The sequence below is a fragment of the Notothenia coriiceps genome, unplaced genomic scaffold (assembly GCF_000735185.1).
Source record: "Notothenia coriiceps isolate Sejong01 unplaced genomic scaffold, NC01 NC01_scaffold00036513, whole genome shotgun sequence".
NCBI classification, from domain to species: Eukaryota; Metazoa; Chordata; class Actinopteri; order Perciformes; family Nototheniidae; genus Notothenia; species Notothenia coriiceps.
The window spans coordinates 244728-256350 of NW_011369214.1; the positions used below are offsets into that span (position 1 = coordinate 244728).

Consider the following 11623-nt stretch of genomic DNA (forward strand, 5'->3'; position numbering starts at 1 on the left):
GGGGCTGGCGGTCGTCTCCGAACTAGAAACGCGACGTTCGTCACACCTCCTACCGTCGTGAGAGAGACTGATGTTGTAGGCGTCCTTTCTCAGTTGGGAGGTACGGACCAAGAAGAGACTCTCCTCCAGTACGTCTAGAACACTTCTGAGTAGTGACCGTTCTGCGTACGTGGAGACCTCACCAACTCGGGTCGCTGTCGGCTTAACGTCTTCGCACTTCCGGTTCTGAGGTCCTCCGTTCTTCCCGTAATGGCGCTGCGTCGTCGGTCCGCTAGAAGCGACCTTGGTCGAACTTCTGCCGGCGTGGGAGCTTGTCCTGGATCTTAGCTTTGACATTCTCAATGGTGTCACTGGGCTCGACCTCAAGGGTGATGGTCTTGCCAGTGAGAGTCTTCACAAAGATCTGCATGTTTGCCCCTGTGGAAAAAAGTTATAACACGTTACTGATACCCTATAATGTAAAAAGGCTTACTTTAAAAATAACATACTTTAAAGCACAACTAAATATAAGGCTATGTTGTTAATGAAGCTTTCTGTCTGAAAGAACGTTATACCTGAGTTGTTACATTTGTTCATGTGTTTTGCATACAGACGCCATTCTTAGGGGACATTATTTAATATTTTTATCTCAGCAGAAATGTTAAAAGTGAGTAAATAACATGAACATACTGGTAGGAGGCCGGTGATTCGAGCACCAGCGCCATTTTAAAAGGGTATTGTTGTTTGCCTTCGTTTTTGTTCAACTAACGTTACCAGCTAATGAACGATGCAGCTAGAAATGTCTCACCACCATTGTTACCAACGTTAGCCATGTATTTGACGTTATTGATAAACGTGTCGAGTAATTTATAAAGAAATAAACATAGCAGGTAATACAGAATAAAGGTAATCTAGGTTAACAGATATTGTACATTAAAAACAAATGCTAATTGTAGGTTGTGTTACCAGCCTCTACAGTCGTTGTTTACCAAGTGGTTAGCTAGCTGCTAACAAAAAAATTGTTGAAAACAAATGGACGCTGTAGATTGATGTAATAAAATACAACATTTAACCTGGAAAAAAATGTAAAACAATTTTAAACGAACGATTTTACTCACAATTTGTTTCGGTATCTAGTCGTCCCTCACTAACACCTCTCTCTGACTGTGCAGTTGCCAGGGGGACAGGATAACTTGTACTTCAGACTACACGTCATAGAGCAATATTCATCCGCAATGGAAAATAGTTCCCATTCTGTGTTTCAAAATAAAACCTGTAATGTATTATACATAAGTTTATTATATTAGCTTCACTTCAAAGAAAGAAAGTTATATGACCAATAAACATTGTTTTAAATGTTAATGAAAGCTACAATAACACAAACTTCAAAAGCCTAAAGATTTCTGTGTACATTTTATAATTGTTTTAACATGCAGAAGCCTTTTTTCATGATGAATAAACCTCTTAACCCTTAGTATTAATGTACCCTACATAATTTAAACACTCATTGTTTATGCCTGTTACTTATCTTCCCATCTCTGGGCCGGACATACATCCAAAGATCACAGGCGGAAATGATCAAATAGATATTTGTTCATGTTCTGTTAGAATATAGCTGCTCTGTTTAAAATATACTGTGTGTGTTTCAGGTTTTCACAATTTAACTTGTAGGGTTTCATGTAATTTTGTCATATATCTTCCTGATCTTGATGCACAAACAATCAACAGATTTTCAAGTCAGCAGTGCTATAAGATATATACATGGATAACCGCTGTCACCCAATTATCAAGATAACAATGCTGAGCCAGTTTAGTTTTGGTTTACATTACATGTCACTTGTTAGACACAAAATGCCTCTGCACAAACCTTATTATATCCATAATCCACACTACTTTGCTCACTGGAGACTGTAGTGTTATCCCGTACACGTACCCTAACTTTTCTGCTGGGTTTATTTGTAGGTAACATTCTTAATGCTTGAATAACAATTTTTGATTTAGTTGTCACTATATTCACTCTATATGTACACAGTCACATATTCATGTTGCACATACTGTACAAAACTATAAAGGGTTTTAAGGGCCACAACTTTAATATGCAATTCATAACTAACTATAACCAAATGCTTCAATAAATAAGTCATGTTACGCTTGACACCCAAGGTAAATCAAAAGTTAAATGAAACATTAAACATATATTTTTGTATTTAAAGATATACATTGTATTGGTCATTGGTATATAAATGTAACCTCTTACCAATTAACACGAAGAATCTATTTATTTATTTTGTTCTGTGATTTAACCATTTAGGGCTCCAATTGAAAACAATAATTCATGACCTTTAAACTTAACTTTTTTTTTTAATGCCAAGCATGTCCACTACCCAACCTTGCAAAGACACACTTTGATCCTGCCTGTTAACACCCAGGGCATAAGGCAATCTAATGCTGCACTTTTTTTATACCCAAGTTTACAAAAATGCTCTTCCCTTGTTTCTTTGATATATTTGTTAGTCTTCCTTTCCCCTAACATTTCAACCTTTTGACACTAGACGGCGCTACACCCCTATTATTAAAAATACTTTATTTCATAGGGAAGCTCACCTCCAGCAGTGAAGAAGTTCATTCACTGAGTAGGGGAACATAATATGGTTTTGACTTACCCATCAAATCTGATTCATATCGAATGACTAAACTCCTTCAAATATAAAAGACACCATAGGCGAACATGCAATGAAAATGTGCCAACTTTGAGCATTTCATTACTAAATCTGTGGGCTCTGCTTTGACATTTTGTCATTAAAGTGCAACTAGTTATAAGGATTTTTGAGCGAAAATATCAGTTTATTCATTTTCACACTCGACAGCCTACATAACGGAAAATGTACAATAACATTGAAATTACTAGACTCATTAGCATGCTTTTCACCTATTTACTGCAGTTGCATTATCAAATTTCTATGGTTTAGATATGTATACGCGTTATGTCGACAATGCATGTACTGTCTTGTAATTAAAGCTTATATTGAGCAGTTTAGTTCACTACACCTTTACCATCATCAGTATTTTTTTTTTATGTCTCCACTTTCCCACTTAAGAGAACATCATGTACCAGAGCCCATTTCTACCTCCCTTATTTAAATGTAGAACAGGATGCTCCAGACTTAGCTTCTGTACTGATCTGAATAGGGACATTTGCAAAATGAAGGAACAAAACCAGGAAATAAAGTTTAAGCATTTATTAAGTGATGTACATTAAACTTTTGGTCATGTAACTCTTAACACCTTCTTCATGTGTAACAACTTTATAATACGGTGTATAACATGTCATACGTAGCACGTTAACGTGAGGGAAATAAGGTTAAGAACATGGAATCATTAATCACTTTACTGCCCGCCCCTCAGACGCAGCACAAGGTGGAGGGTCGACTCCTTCTGGATGTTGTAGTCGGAGAGTGTGCGGCCATCCTCAAGCTGCTTGCCAGCAAAGATCAGCCTCTGCTGGTCAGGGGGAATGCCTTCCTTATCCTGGATCTTAGCTTTGACATTCTCAATTGTGTCACTTGGCTCAACCTCTAGGGTGATTGTTTTGCCAGTGAGGGTCTTCACAAAGATCTGCATGTTTGTACCTATGTCAAATTGAGAAACATAAAATTAGGGTTAAACAAAATCTGAATTGGTAAAACAGGTTTAATTGATGGGCTCTCACGTATGATAGATGTTAAGAGTACATTTGTCTTTTTATATTATCCCTATTATTCATATAAAAGATGTAGTGAAAGTCTAACTTGTAAAATGGCTTCCATTAATAACATATCAAAAGTCGAAAATACGTTTAGACATCTACAAACAGAATTTTAACTAACAGCAGCTATTACATCCACGCCACGCGCCATTTTGAAATCATATTGACCTTACTTTTGTTCAGCTAACGTTACTCGATAATGGACTATACTGGAAATGTTGAGTCATTGTTAATGCTTACATAAGACTGCCACTAATTCGACGACGATAACTTTCGTTCGTGACACGTACACCGTTTTAAAATAAATTCTACAACCTACTGTAGTGTACTACTACGAGTTAATGTAAATTTGAGACAACGTCTGACAATCTTCTAAACAAGCGAAGCTCTACCGCAGTGGCACGAAACAAGCTACTAAAACATCCACTCATCAATAGTTGAAGAACTAACAACAATACATCTTGAAAACAGAAGAAAATATGTACCTACGATCAAGAGACGCAGTTAATATTTGTGGATCCTTCTTGCGTAGTCTTACTCTCTTTCAGCTTCCACTGCTGAACTAACTGCTGTTCTGACAAACACTGTACTATATACCAATGACTGCATACGTCATCTGTGAGTATCCTTCCGCATGTGAAAGTAGTCACCACTTCTCGGCAGACCACTATTTCGATTCGAGATATTAATAGCACAATATTATTTTATCGAATCATCACATGTTTACTCATAAAGATGATTTTATTCAAAAACAATTGTATGGATGTAAACGTTATTTTATGCGGCGGAATAATATCTCTCTCTACACTACGGTTCTGGAATTTTCTCGAACTACCTTAGCAACAGAAACCGTCCTTGAGCTTCTGATTGGACTGCACGATTGTTTGTTTTGCCAGCGATTGGTTGCTGTGTTACAGTAAGTATTGTTTGATGACCGACTTGTATTTTTGACTGAGATTTTAACATATATTTATGAATTAGTGTCAAGACCTAAATAGACAATGGTTCGTGTCATTCTGTGCCATTATAGTGTAACCATACACATGGACTTTTCTAAAACGTAACTCAATACAATTTCATACAAGTTATGTCATTAGGAACTCATCAGCTCTATAAATGAATATGCATTTAATGTGACACGACAGAGGGGCATGTGCAAACAGGAATTTGAGTTAATCTCCATCATTCGTCGCTGTTAACAGATGGAAACTTGCTTGGTAAACATCTGCTACCAGCTGCTGTGACAGCGGTCTTGGAGGCTAAATGGAAGCGGACACACTGTTAACTAACCACCTTTACCCACCTTGTATTCATTAGCAACCCATATCCAGCAGGTTTCCTACAACACCACCATTTAAATAAAGAATACATTCCTGATTTAAAGCCAACCTGAACACCTCTGCAAAGATGTAATAGGCGATACCAGTTATCTGGCATGCACAATAAAAAAAATGACCTAAATACTGAAACGTGATGTTTGAGAACCAGAATGACCATATGAGGCGTGTCTAAAGATAAAGAGTGTAAGTTGACTAAATAGATTTAAATTCCCTTTTGGTTTTGGTTTAGCTCTATCTGATGTTTCGTGAAAGCAGTGGTATGGCACTTTTCTGCTTATAAGGATGTACACACTGTACAGAAAGTACTTTGTCAAGTCACCATTTGCTATGAGAAAATTGTCATGGCAGGAGAAAAGAAAACACTCACAAACAGATAATGTAACAGCTGTTCATAATTCTAACACACTGCCAGGGCCACTCAACATTATCCTTCTGACAGAACACAATATAATTGTTCTCCTCTTCCTTGTTCATTTGTTGAGTAACTATAAGATTCTAAGGAAAGGGCTGTAGGTATGCATGACTAACTGCCTGCATGATGACAATGCATGTGATACAGAAAAACAGTAATACATAACAGTTTGGCGATGTGTACCTGGAGTAAAGGGACTTTGGCAAGATAATTAGAATTAAACCAGAGATTTGCCTTCCCATTTTCTAGCTTCAGCCATTATTTCAGACAACAGTGGCACTGTGACCTAAATTCAATTAAAGCTCAGATGGGGTCTGTAGCCTTCTGGGGTTCTATTTTGGGGTCATAGATATGATACAACAGGGAGAGTCCTAATTTATGTATTTGGGTCACAGCTTTCCCTTAACACCACCCCTCCAGCTGCACCCTGTCATATGACACCGAACCCGTGATGCACTACACCAGCCAGTGCTTTCCAACAGAGTTCAGAGGAATGTGTTTGTGCATGTCTGTTGTACTTTGCCCTGCCTCTTGCTTGGAATAATTATGCACTGCCTCAAAGTGTTCCAGGAAGAAACAATCTTTCAAGCAAGCTATGGCCTATATTTGAGTGTTGTGTAAGCATCATCACGTGAAATAAAACTGTCGTCTGTGGTTTGTTGCAACAAACTTGACTTATTTTTGTGAATTTCAATGACCCAACAATACCTGTGAATGGATCAAAAGTAGAGAGGCTTATAATGTTAATTTAACTCTTATCAGTTAATGGACTTTGATTAGTTTAATGTGCCATTTTGGGTGGGACGTTCAGTTCCACGTCGAAAGGTTTCATAACAAACTAGCACACAAGTTTCATCAGAGCTTCATTGAATAGTTTGGTAAACACATTCTTTCTGTTGTTGACATCAAGGTGACTGAAATATCATCCTACCTAAATCAGAATAAACGTGTTTCTCATGATAATTTGTTATTTCCTTTATACCTACAGAATGGATCTGGTGAAACACACAGGCGGCTGCCACTGTGGGGCTGTAAGATTTGAAGTCCTAAATTCCCCAGACCTCCATGTTTTCCAATGCAAGTAAGGAAAATAAATCTTATATTGTCATGTAATTTGAAATAAACACTGTGTATTGGACAAAAACTAGACTGTCCAAGACATTTATTATTTTAAAAATGAATGGGTAAAACATATTTGTTTTGCTAAATAAAAACTAATTAATCCCAATACCTGTCATGTTAAAGAGATTTCAAACAACATGTGTCGCTTGCACACTTTATAGCAAGTTAATACATACTGAATCATGTCTGTTTTTCTTCAGCTGTAGCATTTGCACAAAGAAACAAAACCATCATTTCATTGTTCCAAAGAATCACTTCACACTCTTACAGGTAACTCAAGCTGAATATTTAATTATGTTTCAATCAATCAATCAATCAATGTTTATTTATATAGCCCAATATCACAAATGTTACATTTGTCTCAGTGGACTTCACAGTTTGTACAGAATATCAGTATGACAATACGAATGTTTGAAATCAGACGAACATTTTAAAGTAAATTAATTTTGTTTTCCTTGACAGGGGTCAGATTATCTGATCAAATACACGTTTAACACTCACGTTGCTAAACACACCTTCTGTAAGACTTGTGGAGTTCAAAGTTTCTACACTCCACGCTCCAACCCTGACGGCTACGGTATGATTGCTAACAGTTTACACATGACAGTCACACCACGCTCATATGTTGTTACCTAACATCCTGCTGTGTTTACTCCAGTCAACTCAGCCCAAAACAAATCCCTTTATTTCAGAAATTTGTAAAAAACAGAACCTTTATGTTCCCAATAAGAGATAAATGTTCCATACCAAGTTTCCAGATTATATAAGAAAACTTCTCCTAAAATCTATACAGTAGATTCAAAATATCTTTGTTAAAAACCAATTACATAATACAGAGACACACAGAACTAATTTAGGTGACATGGGGAAGATAAAAAAAAAGTTTGATTAAATGATCTACAATGTTGCCTTTTGAGCTCAATATGGCAAAAATAACACAAGGATGCAACAACATTTAAAATACTGCCTCACCTATTATATTTAACTTGCTATTTTTTTCCTTCTCAGAGCATTATTTCAAAAAAGATTGTTTTTAAAGAATTAAGCCCGAGCATCAGAAAAGATTCCCTTGAATACAATTTGAAATTCAACATCATATATTTCACATAACAGGCCTAGTATTAGATTTGTTATTGGTTACCAAGACTATCCTCCACACACTGTAGGTCCAGGCTCCACAGTGACTGTATGACAAAGGGAGCCTTGTGACTCTCTTCACCTCCAGCACACCCTATTCTGACTCAGCCCCATGGTGTTATATAATGGGCGTAGGCTGTTTTTGTCATATGTAAATAACGTTGCTGTTGTTGTTTATTCCCCAGGCGTTGCTCCACACTGTCTGGATCCAGGTACTGTCCGCAGCGTCACAGTGGAGACGTTTTGTGGGGAGAAGTGGGAAGAAAGCATGCAAGCTCACAAGAGCATCAGAGATATGTCTAAACCTGAAGCAGACGCACAGCTGAAAAACACACAATGACAACACTGTGATTTAAGAATCAAGCTTATTTTAATCATCAATATCAAAAAATGTTTTACAGTATTTTTTAATAATCTTTGACATAAGATTACAAAACTGTATCCGTAGTGTTGCTTTTATACAGTGTAATGACAATAAAAAAATTTGAGGAACGAAAAGTCAGCATTATCTATGGGAAGGGCTTACGATAAAACGCTGAGTCTTCTTCGAAAAAGTAAAGTACTGATAACTCTTTTTTTTTACAGTGAGCAAAACAGCTCATCTGATTTGTAAACCCTTATTCACTCTTCACCACAGTTATCTAGTAGATAGGCAGCAGGAAAACAAAGTAACAGTCAGTGCATCAGTTTATCTCATAACTCAATAGATCTTCAGGTTCTTTGGACCTTGTGGGATCATTTGGAACGTGTTGATGAACATGTATCGAGACATGGTGATGTAGAGGTAACGAAACCACAGGAGCTGGGTGCGGTGGCAATACATGGCATCCTGAAAGGAGAAGAGGGTTGAACTTGTTAGTGAGTACAAAGTAATCCATTACATTTTATATTGGATCACAATTAACACCCAATCGTGGTCCAAATATATCTGCTACTTACTGTACATGTAATTTTTATATACAGAATTTGCTTGATGTTAAGTTACAAAGAATAATCGATCAAAGGGAAAACAATTTGATGAATTGTTAGTTAATTTCTTATGCAAAAATGTTAGACATGCCGTTATCGGCATATCAAATATGAAGAGATAAAAAAGACGTTTAAAGGCATCACCTTGGACTTTAAGAAACGATTAATCCTGACATTTTATAGACCAAGAGATCAATAGATGAATCTAGACAATGAAAATAATCATGCAATTATTTGATGCTCAACCACTTACTTTTTTTATTTAAAACCGTATCTCCACTTTTGCCTATTCAGCACAGACACTGCATACAGCTTCGTTTAAATGTGCTAAACACATGTGCCCTCTAATAGGAGACAGTGACACGCCTTTCCAACAAACAGTGCATTGTGAAGCTTACTTTGGCTTGCCTGTAGCCCTGTGAGCCGAGGAAACAGCGGAGGCTGCAGGGCAGCAGCCAGCTGAAGGGAAGCTCCAGGAAAGAAATGTACTTCCTGAAGAGGCCAACGGTCACCAGGGAGAGCAAACGGCAGTCTGGGAGGACATACAGAGACACAGTTAGTTATCAGTATGTTATTAATTCAGTACAGCAGCAACGTGTCAACTAGGACATTCTCTCAGGCTGTTCTGTTTCAGGTCTTCTCTATAGAGAAGCAACCTGATGTTACAACAAACAATTATTCTTTATTACACTCAGGCTGTTCTGAAAAAATCTCGGGAAAAATTTGAAAAACTGTCACTGTCAAGTTGCTAAAAAGGAAATTATATTACAGAGCACATAGTCAACATGGTGAGTTTTACAGCTATAACATGCAGGTTGTTCCCTTTCCTCTTGTGTGTTATGTAGGTTTTTGTGCATGAAAATGTTCTGCAAATGCTACATCTTTCTCTCCCACAACTGAAACGCCTCAATTGGACTCCTTTACTTCCGTAACATAATGGCAACACTATGTAACACTCACGCTTCTATTGGTTAGATCTCCAAAACATTGTAAGTGATAGGCTAAGGGGCGGGGCATCTCTAAGCAGTGGACCAATCATAACAGAGCTGGCCAGCTAACCAATCTTTTTGAACATTAAAGCATGTAAACATGTCACATTAGAGGCACAAAATATAAATATGAACCTGAAAATAAGCACAATAAGGTGTCTTTAAAGCTGCTGGTGAAGGAGAATTGCTGAACGGCCAGTAAAGAGGCCTTTTGTGAATCAGGCCAGGCCTAATTCACTCCCACAGGCTACAGTATGACCAGTCAAACAGGTGATGTGTGGTATAAATAACCAGCGTGCATGATTAATGACGCTCCTGCTGTTTTTATAAGATAGCTCTCTGCAGGCTTAAAGGGCAAGGCAGACTGAAGATAAAGTGTGTGTTTGCTCTGGCCTAGGGACTGAGTAGATATCCTTCTGCTATTCAACCAGCACAGTGCAACAGTTGAGATTTCATGTACAGTATGATTAACTACTCTGGCCCACTGTGCTGGTTTCTTATCATGCTCAGACTTTAATGTGGGTGTTCTCTCAGGGCCTTAATGTTTCTCTTGTTAGCAGAGTATTGTCAGTTGAACATGCTGTACCCTCTCTGTCCTGATTATGTTCAAGCGGATACTCGTAATGCCTTTCAATCACGTCTATTTATTTATTTCGTATTCACCGTTACATGTCCAATATGTGTAATATGTAATGTAAAGCGCTTGAAAAAGCGCTCTAATAAAAAATGGAATGAATTATCATTATTTATTATTTCACAAAATGTTAGAGGTTAATATCATACTTTTTACTCCACTACCTTGACTCATACTGAGTACTATTACTTTTGATTCTTGAAGTACATTTAGCTGATAATACTTCTGTACTTCTACTTCAGTAACGTTTTTAATTCAGGACTTAATTTTGTTCTCTTAATACCATTATTATTTATACTTTTACTTAACTAGGTACTTCTAAGTAATATCTAAGTACTGTTTCCATTTCTGCTGCTTGGGATAACTGTCTGGGCTCACACTGCCACCAGCAGACCAAACTCTATAGATGGGAAACAAAAGTCATGCAACCTTTTAGAACAGAAGAGGGCGCTGTACAATAACAAACACCCAGCCTGAGCAGTTCACAGCCCCTTCCAGCAGACTGGACAAGCAGCTACTCATGTCAGGCAGTCTGTATCTTTTAATAAAAATGCTACCTGAAGCCTCATAATAAATACAACTTTTGTAAAGGCTTTTGTACCAAATTGTATTGCCTTTTGCATATCCAACAGCGAGAGAAGAAGTGGTTCCTTACTCAAGAATTTTCAGTTTAATATGTTATATAACTTATAGCATAACACAGCAATGGGTATATGACTGATCCCTCCTAAAACTGTTTCAGATTGAGTTTATCCTAGTTGGGAGTTAGTTTGAGTTTTGTAGGAAAGGATTACCAGGTCAGTTACCATAACAGAAAAAGCTTTCCAAATGAGGATTTAGGAATTAACGCAAGGGAAACCTTACTGGTTTATTTTCTGAAAATTGACTAGTAAATGCAACCAGGTACTTTGGACACACATTTTCAAATGTTTAAACCCTCTTAAAGGTTTTCTTTGTGTCCCACTTACCATTGGGTACTTGTCCAGTGGAAGCCAGATAGCTGTAAATGGAGGGAAGAGCCGTGTTACAGGTTAAAAATATTGAAGAGGCAAACATTGTTGTCAAAGAGATGATAAGTAAATGGCAATGGTGTGATGTTCCTACCTGCCAATCGATAACCAAGATGAGAGCTTTCTTAACACTGATTGCAACACAAATGAGTCAAATGTCAAAATGTGTGAGCCTACAGAGGCAGTAAGCATATACTTGTGTGTGTGTGTGTGTGTGTGTGTGTGTGTGTGTGTGTGTGTGTGTGTGTGTGTGTGTGTGTGGTGTGTGTGTGTGTGTGAGGGTAGT

General features: G+C 37.5%; 3 protein-coding genes and 1 long non-coding RNA gene across 6 annotated transcripts in view; 1 reads left to right on the forward strand and 3 right to left on the reverse strand.

The window, feature by feature from the left end:
* Positions 1-314: 314 nt before the first annotated feature.
* LOC104963934 (uncharacterized) lies at positions 315-1201 on the reverse strand. Its single transcript, XR_800363.1, has 2 exons — positions 1098-1201; positions 315-417 (listed from the first exon to the last, which is right to left on the reverse strand). It is a non-coding gene; the product is annotated as an uncharacterized lncRNA (long non-coding RNA).
* A 2068-nt stretch (positions 1202-3269) lies between these two features.
* On the reverse strand, positions 3270-4315 carry LOC104963933 (ubiquitin). 2 transcript variants are annotated; one of them, XM_010792626.1, is made up of 2 exons: positions 4214-4315; positions 3270-3608 (listed from the first exon to the last, which is right to left on the reverse strand). In XM_010792626.1, exon 2 carries the CDS (start codon positions 3598-3600, stop codon positions 3367-3369), a length of 234 nt encoding a protein of 77 aa, XP_010790928.1. In that variant the 5' UTR covers positions 3601-3608; positions 4214-4315; the 3' UTR covers positions 3270-3366. The 2 variants fall into 2 exon arrangements, with proteins under 2 accessions (XP_010790928.1, XP_010790929.1); XM_010792627.1 differs by having other exon boundaries at positions 4210-4279.
* A 104-nt stretch (positions 4316-4419) lies between these two features.
* cenpv (centromere protein V) lies at positions 4420-8451 on the forward strand. The gene is made up of 5 exons (XM_010792634.1): positions 4420-4640; positions 6465-6557; positions 6799-6868; positions 7061-7175; positions 7921-8451. The coding sequence occupies exons 1-5, from the start codon at positions 4444-4446 to the stop codon at positions 8073-8075; spliced, it is 630 nt and encodes a 209-aa protein (XP_010790936.1). The 5' UTR covers positions 4420-4443; the 3' UTR covers positions 8076-8451.
* Positions 8082-11623, reverse strand: part of pigl (phosphatidylinositol glycan anchor biosynthesis, class L) — an 18158-nt gene continuing 14616 nt past the window's right edge. Inside the window, exons 5-7 of one of the 2 annotated variants that reach the window (XM_010792633.1) lie at positions 11296-11327; positions 9103-9236; positions 8082-8564 (exon numbers count right to left, since the gene is read on the reverse strand). In XM_010792633.1, the coding sequence (XP_010790935.1) occupies positions 8436-8564; positions 9103-9236; positions 11296-11327 (295 nt within the window). In that variant the 3' untranslated portion in view covers positions 8082-8435. Of the gene's footprint in view, positions 8565-9102; positions 9237-11295; positions 11469-11623 lie in introns of both variants that reach the window. The other variant, XM_010792632.1, reaches the window with a different exon arrangement.